This window comes from Ursus americanus, chromosome 31 (genome assembly GCF_024610735.1).
Source record: "Ursus americanus isolate L20-20 chromosome 31, mUrsAme1.1.p, whole genome shotgun sequence".
Classification (NCBI taxonomy): domain Eukaryota; kingdom Metazoa; phylum Chordata; class Mammalia; order Carnivora; family Ursidae; genus Ursus; species Ursus americanus.
Genome location: NC_142157.1, coordinates 23,706,114 through 23,723,347, shown reverse-complemented (window position 1 = coordinate 23,723,347; position 17,234 = coordinate 23,706,114). Strand labels below are relative to the sequence as shown.

Sequence of the window (17,234 nt, the reverse complement as noted above, 5' to 3'; positions counted from 1 at the left end):
CTTGGAAAATGGGCCACAGTAAACAGGTTCTAGTTAGTAATGCAGATGAAACTGGATTGCAGCTCAATCAGTTTTAAAAGAAAGATAGTAAACACCAAGCACTACCTTGTCTTCAGAAACATATCAGAATTTTTTTTTTTTTTTAACTTTCGGTTGATTTGACTTTCTTTGTAGGTAGGCATACGCACGAGCTTAATGTTTATAGGAAAAAGCCAGATACGGTATTTTGAATGGTTGAAATTCACCCCTTTACATGGTTAATTTATTTCCTTGGAAACTTAACATGGGTAAAAAGTATGCTGGTAATTAGGTCAAATGAGGCAGGAAGAGAATTAAAAATGAAGTGAGGAGCTTGAGGTCTCAGGTTTGTGCAATGACTGGGGTTCTTCATGTTAGGAAATGGAGCATAATCAGTCCTCTAGGTCTGTGTTAAAGTGTCTGCTGTTCACAGTACGTGTTTGGAAAAGGTCCTTTCGTAATTTAGGGGGAAGGTACTGGGTTGCTAAAGTATATTTTCAGCCTAAATTCTGGTTGATTCTTAGATTATGCCACCTCTGTTCAGTTCAATTTTACTAAATGCCATCTTGGCTAAAAAAAAAAAAAAGGGGATGGAGAGGGAAAGATACCTCATGGATTAGAGCATTTCCATTGTTGACAAAGATGCAGGACAATGTTTTTTTGAATCTATAAGATACTGTATATTGCAGTGAAATTTAATTCTAATAACTACTTTATAAACACCAGCAGTTTTATCAATTTTCAATTTTGAAATGTTCATTGGTAGTCTGTCTAAATTATAAAGAGACCTTATAAAGAGGGGAATATGCTCTTTATTAATTAGTGTATTAAAACGTCTGAATTCTAGAACAGCTGGAAATATGTAAACAAAGGAGAAGTGCCACAGTTTTATCACGAGGTGAGCCTGTGATGAAATTACTGACTGGCAATTCTGCAATCATCTGAAAACCTACATTATATAAGACTGTGCCTTAAAAATGAATGGAACACAATTCCCAACTAGAGCCTTGACTCCAGATGAAAATCCCATTTACTTAATTCTTGGTGTTTTGGTGGACTGACTCAGTTTTGCTTCCGAAGCCACTCTCACTCTGTTAAGAAAGAATGGTAATGCAGTGGGAGTCCGAATCGTCCTCTATGAGAAGTCTCCTCAACGTCTTCAAAGAGGTAAACACTGCTGTCCCAATTATGCACTACTGCGCGGTCCCCGAGCGCCCTCTAGTGGTAGTCACAGCTGTGGGTTTGTCTTGATGATGTAGGAAGGTGTAGAGAGTGGCTTTCAGCTCTAGTGTAAGGGTTGACAATTTTTTTTTTCTTCTGTAAAGGGCCAGACAGTAAATATTTTAAGGCCTTTTGGGCCATACAGTTCTGTCAGAGTAACTCACCTCTGCCTTGTGTAGCGTGAAGCAGCCACAGGCGATATGTAAGCTAATGAGTGGGGCTCTGTTCCAATAAAACTTTATGAATGCTGAAATTTGAATGTCCTACAATTTTCCCATGTCACAAGATGTTATTCCTTTGATTCTCCCCCCCCCCAGCAACCATTCAAAAATGTAAAAACCTTTCTTAGCTCACGGGCTGTACAAAAACAGGTGACAGGCTGGATTTAGCTCCTGGGCCATAGTTTGCTAGCTCCTACTTGATCTAAGATGTGACTGGTTTTATTTGACCACTTAGAACACAAAGGAAAGGCCGTCGTGTGGTCTAAAATTAAATTTTTCTGGACTGAAGAGCCTAGGCACTGGTACAGTAAAGGCGGGAAGAAGTATCTACTCTTAGTATGTGAGTCAAAGCCAGTTCTATGTGGCCTCGTTCGGCATCCTCCTCCCCGTCCTTGGACTACTGGCGATATATACACATATATGTACACTGCGAAAACTGGGTTTTCAAATTCTAGATAAAAACACCATCAGTAACAAAATTATGAATACTTATTTACATATAAGACATTTTCCATTAGCATGACAGCTTTCATGATAAATTAAAGTCAGCATAAAGGAATATGTGCAATTTTGCATAAGTAATAAAAACATTCAAACTATCTAGGTCCTGATAGCACTAATAAATTCCACTGAGCATTTATTTTGACTTTAGAGCTTTAATTTTCTTTGCCTGACATCTCTTGCTGCCGCTGAGAAGACACGAGTTTGTGCGGCAGAAGTCTAGTCAGTCACGGTGTAGACCTCGCACATGTTTGCACAAAACTTTGCTTTTGAACCACTCCACTGACCTGCTGGAGATCAAAGTACACATGTGTGTGTTTGTTTATTTGGCAACTCTGCTTCTGGAGAAATCAATGTACTTCCTAGTCACCAGAATATTTTTATCTCCCTCTCTACTTCAAACTCGTCACTGAGTTACGGAAGGTGCTGATTCCATAAATGCCCCCAGTGATACCGTGTAAGGTGACGGGAGTACACGTTTTCCACATGGATCCTTCATTCTGTTACACGGACAAACAGACCAACACTTAATAAATAGAAATGCAACAGTTTATCTCCACACAATAGCAAAGCTTTCCTTACACAGTCCTGTGACTCCTGTTCAGTCCACAGAAAAACAGTCCCTTTTCTACAGAGTGGAAAAATACCTTCTCTTCAAGAGACAGCCCAAAGTCTGAAAACTAGAGGAATGTGCTCTCTGTACCCTTTCATCCCTCCTACAAATGGGTAAACAGTTGAGAAAAAAGAATGTTAACATCCTAGCTAGAAATATGTACTATTGGTCGCATATGGGTGTTTTTTTCATCTTTTCTGATTGTTACCGACTACATCGATTTCACTTAAGTTGTGCTTTTATTCTTCTTTGGAATGGCAGTTCCAGGAATCATTAAATAGAATATTAACAAAGGATGATGTCAGAGTTCTAGAAATAGAAATATCCATCTATTGTAATACTAGTCCAACCTAAAGGGAGGGAAGAAACAGAATGGTAAGGACAGGTAAGCAAGAAAAAGTAAATTACAGTACAATAGCTCTGTGTTTTTTTAAAAGCTACTAAAAAACACCTTAACAATCCCAAGGGCAGCAAGTATGGGATTTCCTAGGTACATTTATTACGTTTAAAAAGGGTGTATCCACTGCACTTACCTTTTCAGAATCTGTCCCCGGACATCTCCAGTTGTACAGATAATACTGCAAATTGCCATCTCCTATGCCAAATTTGAGTTTTTCCAAGAAGGTCTTATTTTCCATCAGATCTAGTGCATTGAATACATCAAATCCTTTCTGCCAATGTAAAAAGGATTTTAAATTTTAAATGTCAAAGGACTAGAGTGTTTTCTATATTATGTATTTCAGTGTAACGTTTTATTCCTCTACTAATAGCTTGAATATGCATTTATATAAGGTTTAATGTCTACAGTCTCTGCACAGGTTAAGAACTCAGTTCAAAACTGTCTTAGAATATTTTTAAAAGGAACATTTGCCCAGATGGCTCCATCCCCAGAACCGTTAGCTACAGGCCTTTCAAAGTTCTGACTGAGCTAAAGCTTTAAAGACTTTAAATGTATACTTGTCTTGGGCTGATGCTGGGAAATAAATTTAGTAAAATTTTAATAGTAAAAATTGTATTTTTTGAAAATGTTAGATAAAAATACTATGCAAAATGTGGTATAGATTTCTATTTCTCAAAGGTGTTACTTTAAATAATGTATTATTGGCCTTTTTTTGTGGGGAAGTAGCTGAAAAAGAGCAGTAGGATCAAAGAATCATAGGATAATGTTGATTCGGAGATACAAGAGTCCCATGTTACAAAAAAGTTTTCAGTTTATCAAAGAAGGCACTTTTGACATGTTGTTCCCAATTTCTCATGAATAGTATTTTCTCATGTCCAGTAATTACACTGAACGGTCAGCTAATTTCAACTTCTTTTAAAAAAAAAATGTCTATTTGTAGCAAGAATTTAACAAGTATCCTAACTACCACACGAAGGAAATAGAAAAATATTACAAATGTAGTACAGCACATTTTGAATTTAATTCCTTTCATTTTAAATGCCTTTCTTTTTAATACTAAACTCCTTAATTTTAAGAATAAAATTCCTCTCATTTAAAAATTCAGAGTTGAGTTCAAAAAAGGTTCCTGTCGCTCATGATGCATCGCAACACAAACACGTACGTTCCCTCGATCAAGGTATCATGTCTTTGCCTATATTCCTTGATTTATGGATTTTATGCATTCTTCTATGAGGGTTAAGAGTTTCTAATTTGCACAAAATGTCTTTTTGGTTAAGTTGCAATAGAATCAATGATGCAAACAGCCTCTGAAATTTTAAAAGAAACTCCAATCAAAATTCCTCCTTTGACGAATGGTCAACAGTAACAAATACCTCAAATCAATTGCACCCGTGCAGAAGGAACGCTAGTAAGCGGTTTCATATACCTGGGCACAAATTTGGAGACACACACAGGACAGAAAGGAGGGAGTCGCTCACCAGCTTGGCTATAATGAGCGCGTCACTCATGAGGTCCAGCAGGGGCGTCTCCGTGTGGATGTTGTAGAAGGAGTAGGCCGCTTTGAGGCTCTTGTGCGCGGGGTGGTGCATGACTGTGGAGGGGAGTGTGTAGAAGCTCAGGAAGTCAGTTAGTTTACCACTGGAGTTCTAAAGGACAAAGGTAACGTCAGGTAAATACCTCCTCGCACACGCTGCGTCCGCGCAGTTAAGCTCGCTTGTTGGGTTTGGACGTGTACCGTAACTTTCAGTTAGAACAAAAAGCAACCACTCCTCCTACCTCTCTCTCAGCAGTTTGGGGGCCCCGAGGCTGGGCTGAGTAGAGCCTGAGAAGAGCTCGGACTTGTACCTTTCTTAGCCTAGTGCTAGATGGCCGTCTGCATAACGATCTTCCCAACAATCTTAAGAAGAAGAATGTTCTAAAAGTAAAGTTTCCCCTAGCCCGACTCATGAGTCTCCTGAGACCTAGGGAACAGGGATGAAAGTGCATTCATCGTTTTGCAGAAACAGAAGCTCCGGGAATTAGAAGGCTGCCTTTTCCAACTCAAAGATACCATATCATACTAACATCTTGGCACAAAGCAAGAATTGTATCAGCGTAAAGTGAAGTTGGATAGAGTCTGGAAGCTGTTTTGAGAAACGTGTGAAAGGCATCAGGACCACACCTGGACATGCACCTGTGAATCTGAAAAATTCAAAAATCAAAAGGGATGCAAACGATGGTCTTGGTTTCATCATCATTGGGATACCTTTCAATACAAGAGGTGAGCCAGTACTGTTTGCGTTGCTTTAATTAGCTGTGGTGGCCTATGCAGTTGGCATACAACTCAAACTGTGCTATGCCTGAATTACACAGCCGAAGACGCTATACCACATGTATGCTCTTGCCAGTAGTTCTTCCAGCAGAAAAGAAAATTCCAGACGGGTGCATTATTTGGTTTCTGAATGCTTCTGATTTATGAAACCTTTTTTCAGACACTAAGAAATTAAAGACATTTTGCTAAAGTGATTCTCTACTGCTCTGTGTTAGCAGCTCAGTATTCACAATGAATTAAAGACCTAAACTTCCAGCTTCAATAAGGATTTCCAACTCAAAAAATTGAAACTGAAAAACAGAACTCACTGAATGGGCTCAGTAATGGAGTGGAAATGACAGAGACCAGAAATCATTGCACTTGAAGAATTCAGTAGAATTTACCCAGTCTGAACAAAAGAGAGAAAACAGACTGGAAAAAAACCACAAAAAACATGAATTAAGTCTCAGGGATCTGTGGGACAGTAACAAAACATCTGACATTCCTGTCACTGGAGTTCCAGAAAGGAAGAAAATGTGGGGGCTGTGAAAGCAGAAGAAATCATGGGTGAAAGCTTCCCAGATTTGGCAAAACACACACAACAGAATCAAAAAGCAGAGTGAACCTTAACAGAAAAAACCCAAAGAAATCTACTCCAGGATGCATCCTGATTAAATTTCTGAAAACTAAAGACAAAGGCTTGAAAGCATTCACAGAGAAACAAGGCATTACCTACAGGAGAATACCAATTCAAATGACAGTGCATTTCTCATCTGAAACCACAGAGGCCAGAAGAAAGTGGCACTTTTTTTTTTTTAAGTAGGCTGCATGCCCAGTGTGGAGCCCAGTGTGGGGCTTGAACCCAGGATCCTGAGATCAAGACCCCAGCTGAGATCAAGAGTTGGATGCTTAAACTGACTGAGCCACCCAGGCGCCCCAGTGGCACATTTTTAAAAATTTTTTATTTATTTATTGAGAGAGCGGGAGAGCGAGAGAGCATGCATGCACACACAAGTCGGGGAGGAACAGAGGGAGAGGCAGAGGGTCTCGAGCACACTCTGCGAGCTGAGGGTGGAGCCCCGTGTGGGGCTCAGTCTCACGACCGTGAGATTATGACCTGAACTGAACCTTCACCGACTGTGCCCCCCAGTGGCACAACATTTTTAAGGGCTGAAAGAAAGGAAGGATCAGCCATGAATTCTGCATCTGGTGAAACTATCCTTCGGGAATGAAGGAGAAATAAAGACATTCTCAGACAAGTGAAAACTTAAAGACTTTGTTGCCAGCAGACATACCTTTAAGAGTGGCCAAAGGACATTCTCCAAACAGAAATGCAGTAATGACAGAAGGAGTCTCAGAGTGTCAGGAAGAAGGAACAACGAGCGGAAATCTTGGTACACACTGTAGACTCTCCTCAGGAGTTTTCTTTTTTTTTTTTTTTAAGATTTTTAAAAGAATTTATTTATTCGACAGAGACAGAGACAGCCAGCGAGAGAGGGAACACAAGCAAGGGGAGTGGGAGAGGAAGAAGCAGGCTCCCAGCAGAGCAGGGAGCCCGATGTGGGGCTCGATCCCAGAACCCTGGGAGCACGCCCTGAGGCGAAGGCAGACGCTTGACCGCTGTGCCACCCAGGTGCCCCGGCCTCAGGAGTTTGCTAAATCCACTCAATAAGCTGTAACACCATATGACAGTCAAGACAACGTTTCAAAGTCAAGAGGATAAAGGGATCTGATGTAAGTAAGGTCGCCTGACGTGGTAAAGTGTCGATAGCAGTCGAGTGTGGCGGTCACGTATCCTATATACAGGAGTAAGCAGAGCAACCATCATGCAAACTACACAGAGAGGCTCAAATGCACCATAAATACATCAAGACAGAATCGTAAAAAATATTCAAGTATCCCCTGGGAAGGCAAGGAAAAAGAAACAAGAGGAATAAGAACCAGAGGAAACAAACAGAAAACAAATAATAAAATGGCACTTAAGCTGGAGCCTATCAGTAATTATCAAATATAAAGGGCCTAAATACACGGATCAGAAGAAAGACTGGCAGAGTGGATAAAGACACATGGCTCAACTACATGCTGTTTATAAGAAACTTTTGGTTCCATGACATAGATAAGCTGAAAGTAAAAGGGCTGTAAGAGATACACATGCAAACGTTAACCTTCAAGTATTAGGAATGACAGGGGCGCCTGGGTGGCGCAGCTGGTTAAGCATCCCCGACTCTTCGTTTTGGCTCAGGTCGTGATCTCAGGGTTGTGAGATCGAGCCCCGTGTTGCGCACCGCACTCAGGGCCGAGTCTGCTTAAGTTTCTCTCTCCCTCTGCCCTTCCCCACTGCACACGTGCATGCTCTTGCTCTCAATAAATCTTTAAAACAGAAGTGACTATATTTATATCCGATAAAGTAGAGTTCACAGCAAAGAAAATTACTAGAGTATTACATGCTGATAAAAAGACTGATCCCCTGAGAAGACATAAAGGTCCTAAGTACCAAACAGGACCCTCAAAATACATCAAAAAAACCTGATAGAGGTGGAACTTGTCCAAAGTTTGGAACAAGTCCAAAATTATAGTTGGGGACTTGCGCACTCCTCTCATCAACTAACAGAGCTGCTAGAAAGAAAATCATCAAGGAGGCAGAAAATCTGAATAATACAATAGGATCTAAATGACAAATATAGAACACTCCACCTCAACAGAGTAGAATATACATTGTACACACATTCACCAAGATAGACCATTTGGGCCTAAAAGAAGCCTCAAGAACCTTAACAGAGCGAAATCGTACAGAGTGTCTTCTCCAATCATAATGGAATGAAACTAGAAATCAATAGGAAACCTCTGAGAAGTCAAAGTTGAACAACAGAATTCTAAATAGTCCAAGGCTCAAAGAGGAAGTTTCAAAAGAAATTAAAAAAAAAAAAAATACAGGGGCACCTGGGTGGCTCATTTGGTTAAGCGTCTGCCTTTGGCTCCGGTCATGATCTCAGGGTCCCGGATCCAGGAGCCCACATTGGGCTCCCTGCTCAGCGGGAAGTATGCTTCTCCCTCTCTCTCTGCCCCTCCCCCTGCTCGTGTGCACTCTCTCTCAAATAAATAAAATCTCTAAAAATAAATAAATGCATACATATATACATAGAACCAAATGAAAATGAAAATGACATACCAAAATATGTAGAATGAAGCTAGAGCTGTGCAGGGAGGGACATTTATAGAACTACATGCTTACACTGTAACAGGGAAAGGTCTCCATGATCTAAGTCCCTCCCTTAAGGGACAAGAAAAGGAAGATCAAAAGAAGCCCAAAGCAAGCAGAAGGAAGAAAATCATAAACATAAGATCAGAAATCAATGACACTGAAAGCAAGAAAACAGAGAAAATCAATAAAACAAAAGCTTTGTTCTTTGTGGGGAAAAAATCAATTAAAATTGATTTGATTCAACACTAGCAAGACCGACAAACACAAAAAGAGAAAAGATATAAATCGTCAATATCAGGAATGAAATAAGCCTTATCACTATAAATCCTTCGGCCAGTAAAAGGACAAGAGAATAATTAAGCAACTTTACTCTTATAAATTTGACAATCTAGAAGAAATGGACCAATTTCTCAAAACTACAGCCTATTAAAATTCAATCAAGATGAAATAGATCACTTGAATAGTCCTATACCATTAAAGAAATGGAACTTACTTTAACAAAAAAGAATTCTCTAAGGTCAGATGGTGTCAAGTGGAGAATTCTAGCAAACATTTAAAGTACTATCACCAATTCTATACAATCTCTTCTAGAAAAAAGGGGAGGGAACACTTCCCAACTCATTTTATGAGGCCAGTATTATCCTGATACCAAAACCAGACAAAGGCAGTATAAAAAAAAAAAGAAACTGCAGATCAGTATCTCTGATGAACTCAACAAATACTGGACGGAATATTAGCAATCCAAATCCAACAATGTATAAAAAAATGTATACACCATAACCAAGTGGGTTTTTTCTAGGCATGCAAGAGTCATCAAACATTTGAAAATCAACCAATGTACTACACCATATCGACACACTAAAGAAGAAAAATCACATGATCATATCAATTGAAGAAGAAAAAGCAAAGGACAAAATCCAACACCCATTCATGATAAGAACTCAGCAAGTTAGGAATAGGGGAAATTATCCCAAATTGGTAAGAAGCATCTACAAAAATCCTCCAGCTAATATCATACCTCGTGATAGAAGACTGAATGCTGTTCCACTAACATCAATAACAAGGATGTCGACCTTTACCAGTCTTATTCAACAAAGTACTGGAAGATCCTGTCCCTGCAATAAGGCAAGAAGAAGAAATAAAAGGCATGCAGATGGGAAGGGAAGGAATAAAACTGTCCCTATTTGCAGATGACATGACTGTCTACGTAGAAATCCAAGAAATCTACACATATACTCCCGGACCTAATAAGTGATTTCGGCCAGGGTGCAGGACACGAGATCCCACAGAAAAAGCAACTGCATCTATGCACAGACAATGGACATGCAGAAGCCAAAATGAAAGACATAATACTATTTATAATTGCTCTAAGGAAAATCAAGTATGTAAGGTATACACACTTCAGAAAACATTTACAAGAGCCAGATGCTGAAAATTATTAAATGCTGGTAAAATAAAATTCAAAAGATCTAAAAGAAATAAAGACATATCGTGTTCATGGACTGGAAGACTCGTGAATTCTCCCCAAATTAATCTATAGATTTAATGTCATTCTTATCAAAATCCCATCAAGATACTTTGTAGACAAAAACAAGCTTATTCTAAAATTTATATGGAAAGGTGAAGGAAATAGATGAAAACAATCTTGACAAAAAGAATAAAGTGGGAGGAATCACTCCACCTATCAAGACTTTTATAGAACTAGAGTCATAAGACAGTGTGGTGTTGGTGGGAGAACAGACACCAGAGATCAATGGAACAGAAGCGAGAACCCAGAAATACAGCCCAATACAAATATTAGTATTCAACATACAGAAAAACCTTTAGAAACCAAGAACATTACAGTTAAAAAGAAAAAGGGGCAAAGTATATGACCGGCATAAAAACGGCTGACAGATTTATGAGATGATGTTCACATTCATGAGTAATGAGAACATACAAATTAAAAACAAGGTATCATTTGACACCCATCAGACTGGCCTAAATTTAAAGTCTGATAATAACCAACCGTGAGTGAGGATCTGTGGGAACACGACCTCTCCTACACTGCTAAGAGCTCCTCTGGTGAGCTGTCTGACAATCTAGCTCGACCTCTGAGTATATACCCGAGGGCAGCAGTCCTCGGAATGTGGTCTGTGAACCCCTGTGGGTATCTGAGACCCCTCCAGAAGTCCGACAGTCAAAACGATTTTGCAAACAGCACTACGAAGTTATCTGCCTCGTTCACGGTGTGGACATCGGCACCAAGAACGCAGGAGCGACAGTGGCACCACTATCTGGGCCTCGGTGGGGACACGGAGCAGCATCAAACCGTGCCGGTGGTCTTTTTACTCTTCACCACCACACTCTCAAGGTTTAAGAAAAAAAAAAAAGTTTCACTTAGCATGTCCTTGATTAAGAATTCTTTTTTTTTTTTTTTTTAAAGATTTTATTTATTTATTTGACAGGATACAGACAGCCAGCGAGAGAGGGAACACAAGCAGGGGGAGTGGGAGAGGAAGAAGCAGGCTCATAGCGGAGGAGCCTGATGTGGGGCTCGATCCCAGAACGCCGGGACCACGCCCTGAGCTGAAGGCAGACGCTTAACCGCTGTGCCACCCAGGCGCCCCTTGATTAAGAATTCTTAATTGTATTAACTCTCATCCCTTAACAACTCATTCTCTTCCCATCCTGTGTGATGACAAGCGAGGAAACACACAAAGCTCTACTGTTGCCTACTGAAAGGGCAGTCTGTTTTTCTAGGAAAGCTCTCATTTTCCATGAGTTTATTGTCTCAAAGAGAAGCCCGTAGGCGACGGAGCTGTGAGCTGAACTAGCCCCTTTTTCTCACGGAACACCACTTTAAAGGAGGGCTTGTAAGCCGTGGTCATCAAGACTTCGGTATTTGGCACATCTTGAAAAATCAATGATGCGATCTGATCACTTCTAGGAAAATACTGGTGGGATTTGCTGCCAATGATGAAATTTGAGCTTTCAGGGTGCAACTTTAAGTCTGGACAAACCTGTATCCTCCACCATGAACTATATGACATACTTTTCTGCTGACAATGGTGGGGATATCAACAAATGAGACTTGTCGATATTATATAATGAACTGTTAATATCTGGAAGATCTTTTTAACCCAGTGAACCGATATTTTCCAAATGATCAATATATGTTACAAACTCAGACACTGGTAAAGGAACGGTCAAAGGACAAGACAGACCAATGGACTTTAATCAGAGTATGGAAAGTTCATTAATAAGCTTTCAAGTAGAGAATATTCAAAAGGATCTGAATGAGCTGCTAAAGTATCTGTTCTTTTCCATATCGTCAATACTTCATGTGAAGGATTTTTTTTTCACACGCTTCAGCCAAAATAATTTATCACAATAGACAGAATGCAGAAGTAGATATGTAAGCCCAGCTGTCTTCTAGTAAATCAGACATTAAAAAGATTCGCAAAAAAATAAAACCTACCATTCTTAATTTTGTTGCTTTGGAAAACAGTTATTTAAAAAAAATGTTATTTAGGTAACATGTTTATTATTGTTATTAAATGAAATATATATATTTTAATTATTTATTCTCTTTTAAAACTAAGATATAATTGACATATAACATTATATTTTCAAGTGTACAAAATAATGATTTGATATTTGTGTATATTGCAAATATACACATACACACACACATAATGGAATACTACTCAGCCATCAAAAAATAATATCTTTCCATTTGCAATGACATGGATGGAACTAGAGGGTACTATGCTAAGTGAAATAAGTCAATCAGAGAAAGACAATTATCATATGATCTCACTCATATGTGGAATTTAATAGGACCACAGGGGGAAGGGAGAGAAAAATAAAACAAGATGAAATCAGAGAGGGAGACAAACCATAAGAGGCTCTTAACTGTAGGAAACAAACTGAGGGTTGCTGGAGGGGAGGGGGTGGGCGGATGGAGTAACTGGGTGATGGGCATTAAGGAGGGCACGTGATGGAATGAGCCCTGGGTGTTCTATGCAACTGATGAATCACTGAATTCTACCTCTGAAACTAGTAATACACTATATGGTAATTAAATGAATTTAAATTAAAAAAAAAGATTTGCGCTTAAAGATGTACACTTTAGCATTGTTCTAGAAATAAGAGTTTAGAAACAAAGACTGCTCAGTTGTTTTCCAGAAATGTCCTTTGAATTCACCCTCTTTCTACCATTTCTGCCCTATCATGGCTGTCATCCTGCATCCAGACCAATGCCTGACAATGTTGAAAAGACACTTCCGGCTCAGTGCTCACAACCGAATGGGGAATGGACTGCTGTCAGAACCTCTACCCAGACTCCTCACTCTTTCTCTCCTCCAGGTACTTACCAGCTCAAATCTCAACCTTTGAACCCAAACCCACTTCAACTGAAAGAGCTTCTATGCGGAAACATTATTTGAACAAGTTCTAAGCTTTTTTTTTTTTAAAGGTTTAAAAAGCACTGTGTTAAATTCATCCAATAATCAGAAAATCTAGACTCTTACTTTTCCCTCCTTCCCTTGAACAAGGGTTAAATGGCTGAGTTACGCCATCTCAACCGAAAGCAGTGCAGTTCAAACCAGCTTCGCAAAACCCAAGGATATTAAACTTCGGAAAGTATCTACCTCAGATAAGGCCATCCGAATCGACTTTTTCAAAACCAAATAAAGCAGTTCATCACACAGGTACCAACAGAAACGTATTCTGATTTCTCACTAGGCACCAGCAAAAATGTGCTCTTATCCAGGAATGGAAACTGTAAGAAGAAATTCTGGTTCTATCGGGGCGAGCAGAAATCTGGTCTGGAAGCAGTGAGTCAGAGAAAAGAGGAGAGAGAGGGGCATTCTTTGATCCCTGCGGAAACCAGACTGAGCTGTGTGGTGTTTTCGTACTTGTCTGTAGTGTCTTATCACCTTATCTTTACCTCCACTACAAACGTGTCAATAATGTGCTCCTGGGGGAGGAACCAGTGAGCTACTTCCTCTTCATCCATCACCGGGGCGAGATGGAACTGCTTCAGGTAAGTGTTGGTCAAGTCTCGAACGGCCCGGATATCTCGCGGTTCCATGGGTCTCAGGCCCGAAGTCTTGGTAGCCTTGTTGCAGTGAAAACAAAACAAAGCGGGAAGTTGAGCTCTAAGCGGAACGGAAGGCCAGCTGCGTCGGCGCCACCTGGGAGCTCGTCAGAGCTGCCGAATCGTGGCTCCCCCTCAACCTACCAAGTCAGAACCAGCAGTTGACCAAGACTCCCCCCGTGATCTGTCTACACATGAAAGCTTGAAAAGCGCTGAGTTAGAATATACGTTAGACAACGTGTTGTACCCTCTATCCCTGGGCCGGTCTGGGGTCAGTGGTGCCCCAACAAAGTCAGAGGGCGCACCAGTCTACGTAACAAAGCCAAGTGTGTTAACAGCCCCCACCACGGGGTGGAACACTCTGAGCGTGTGTTCTGGAAGGATGTGCTTTAACTGCCCTGTCGGACATGGTGAAAATGCAGGTGAAGACAGCTCAGAATTCAATGGCCCGTGAAGGGGCTGTAGCTCTCTTGTTCTTGTGAGCAACAAAAATGAAATTAAAGTAAATCGTACTGGTCAGAACGGGAAAGGTGAGCATTTTAACAGCCAAGTATTTTCTAAAGGTGCATGGCTGGCTGCCATGTACCGGCCCTGACTTCCCCTGCTATCTTCTCATTAAAAAAGGTGATGAGAACAGGCATTCAGAGTCATCATTCCTGAGCATCACGATTTCTGCGGTATTCTATTAGGAACAGAATTAACCTAAAGGTCAGGACAGGTCCCCATTTGGATTTGTTCCACCGTGTCCTCAAAAGAGCTCCAGACATCACTTAGCTCCCTAGGAACTGCCCAAACACCAGGACACTTGAGCCGAGAAGTGAGAAAACCCACCACAAGGGCTTGTTTGTACAAAACACTAAAAACTTCGCAATACAATTTCATCTTTCCAGTTAGCTTGATTTTCCCCTAGAAACAGTGAATGATACATTTTAAGCAATAAGTAACTCGTATATAAATACTTCTACTCTACCTTTTCTAAGTTATTTTTAAATGCTTTAAAATTAAATTCTGCCTTTAAAAATAGATCACGACAGCTCCCACATGCCCCCAGACTCGGAGCAGAGCAGAAGCCTAAGGCGGGAAATAGGTTTCATCCTGAGTGCTGGCTCTGAGCCATCTTAGTGGCTGTGCCGAGGTCTCTAGGGATCCGGGACAAAGAATGCTGACTGATCACTCACCAGTGGGGGCTGGGAAGGGGGTTGAGAGATTTGTTCTTTGTATTTACAGACCCAACTGTCCTGACTCTGCGCCATTCCGTGATGACTTACGTAATCTATAAAGATGTAGTAATGCAGCTAAAATAGTTTAGTAGTCCACATCGAGAGAAGGTAAGCCCTGAACACTTAATAGAGAACTCGCACTTCTAGCCTTTCTGTGGGTCACAAAGCCAAAGCACGAGAAATCCCCAGGCCCTGGCTTCCATCCAAGGCCTAACCCTTCAAGCAAGAAGGGTAATAACAGCCCAAATATGTGCCGAATAAATGAATGAATGAACGAATTCCTATGTTTTGAACCGCATTTACACAGTACGGTACAGTGAAGGCTGCACCCAGGGCAAAAAGTCACTGTCAGCTCTGTAAAGATGACACTTCTTGAGCCTGGCACTTAGGTGTAAGCCAGGCATAAAATTCTTTTTCTCGTTTCCCCTGAACCAAATTGAGTGTTTGGTAGCGTTTCTATACTGCAAATTCACAGCAAGATGGAACCTATGTGATTTCCAAATACTGGAAAATGTAACAAACATACATTTCTAAATGTTAATAGGAAAGACCAAACTATATACACAGAAAGAATGTATTTAAAAAGTCATTTACGAAGATGATTTTCTGCTATGAGAATGACCTCAATAAAGTCTTAAGTAGACCTGCTCAATAGTAAACTGCTTTTCCTTTGTTACCGGTTCAGGAACAACATCAAGCAATTAGATTCATTAGTGCATCTGTTAGGAGGACATTCAGAAATGAAAAGCAAGCTTCCCAACTTCTTTCTAGACCAAAACACTCCTCTGCAGCACAATTCTCCCTCATTGAATATTTATACTGCAAAATCACTAAAATCAACATCTTTTGCCCAGCAGACACCCTTAAAGCAGCAGTTCCCGAATATTTTTGTCTGAGACCCCTTTACCCTCTTAAACCCTGAGTATTCCCAAGGAGTTCTGCGTATGTGGGTTACCTCCACCTGCACCTATCGTATTAGAAATTAAAACTGAGAAAATTTTAAAACAAAAAAATACAGGAGCACACATTCCATAAGGCCTCTGGTAGATGTCACAGTACATTTGTAGGGTAATTAAAGCAAAAAATACATTTTATGCTTCACTGTTATTATAAAAATAGTGTTGATGTCACAGACCCCACCCCCTGGAATGGACTGGACTTGAGGACTTCTCAGGGGTTCCAGGACCAACTTTGAGAACTGCTATGTCAGGTCTCCGAAGGTCAGAGTAACAGGGAGTCTAAGTGGGAGATGGAAAACTCTGTGAACAGTAGGTTTGGGCAAACAGGCAGAGAGAAAGTATGCACTGGGCAATTTATAAGCCCTTCAAGGGCTTTTTAACAGAAGCTTTTATTATTTTTTTAAAAGAGAACATCAGACTGTACCAGCTATAAAAAAAAAAAATGCAAGATCCCAGAAAACAGGAGAAGAATGTTTACTTTTGCTGACTCACAATGGCCATGCGTCTCGGGGCCTAAATGTGCTTCTTTCGAATATCGTGAAGTCACACACTCTTCAAAAAAAAAATGTACAGAAGCATGAAATACATTTTAAAATGCAAAATAAACCCTCCCATTACAGCTGCGGTCTTCAGAAAGAGGTGGGGAGAATGTTAAGCCTAGACTAAAAACAACCAAAAAAAAGGTAAGTTTTGGCATAACCCAAAAAAGAAAGGTGGTTTCCAAAGAATTCCAAAAAAACAAAAGGACATTTCCAGTGACTGAGAAAGCCTTACATTTCATACGCAAACTCTATTATCTCAGCCAGACTCACTTTCCCAGGGTCCAACTAGCAGGCATGACTCGTTGGGACTCTCTGTACATTGAAATATGTGTAAAATCTGCTTATCAGTGCACAGGGGAAACAAGCTCAGAGGTCTATTTAAAAACAGAAGCCGTGTTGTTCTCTGTCAAACTCTGTGGCATAAACTGTCTTAGAGCCAAGATTCCAGAGTAGAGATGTAAGCAGAGATTATGGGGATTTGATTTAAAAAGCAGCAGGACACTAATCACTAAAAAAAGCATCTACTGCAACTAAATGTAGAAAGAACACCATGTGTCTTAGCATGTCTTCACCAGCACGTCCTTCCTGCAACACCGTGGAAGGACCCCAGGAGAAGAATCGGACTCCGGCATTTTGCCGACTTTAAATTCCTTCGCCTTTAAGAGCACTAACAACAACAAAAAAATTCCAACTTTGTTTGAAAATGCTCCACGGCAAATGAAACACAAACCAATGTTTACAAGGTAGGGAAAGGCATTAGTCTTGGGAAGACCTCAGCATTGCAGATAGCAGAGGCTGGGGGTGTGGGCCCCGGGTGGTTCTCTCCTAACTAGAAGACGGCAATTGTGACAATTCTGGGCAGAGCAATTTCACTGCTCTCTTCCGCGAAATGGGGAGAATGCCCTGCCCTCCTAGGACTGTTCCGATTAATAGTTGAGACTCTGGATGTTCAGTGTCTAGCACA

At 40.5% G+C, this 17,234-nt stretch overlaps 1 protein-coding gene across 4 annotated transcripts in view; it reads right to left on the bottom strand.

Moving 5' to 3' along the window:
• Nucleotides 1-581: 581 nt before the first annotated feature.
• The window catches only part of NMT2 (N-myristoyltransferase 2), a 63,264-nt gene continuing 46,611 nt past the window's right edge, over nucleotides 582-17,234 (bottom strand). For 3 of the 4 annotated variants that reach the window (XM_045787927.2, XM_087857670.1, XM_045787936.2), the window contains 4 exons: nucleotides 13,400-13,570; nucleotides 4,453-4,620; nucleotides 3,108-3,245; nucleotides 582-2,924 (listed from right to left, as the gene is read on the bottom strand). In XM_045787927.2, coding sequence (XP_045643883.1) covers nucleotides 2,904-2,924; nucleotides 3,108-3,245; nucleotides 4,453-4,620; nucleotides 13,400-13,570 — 498 coding nt within the window. In that variant the 3' untranslated portion in view covers nucleotides 582-2,903. Of the gene's footprint in view, nucleotides 2,925-3,107; nucleotides 3,246-4,452; nucleotides 4,621-13,399; nucleotides 13,571-17,234 lie in introns of those variants that run through there. The other variant, XM_045787942.2, reaches the window with a different exon arrangement.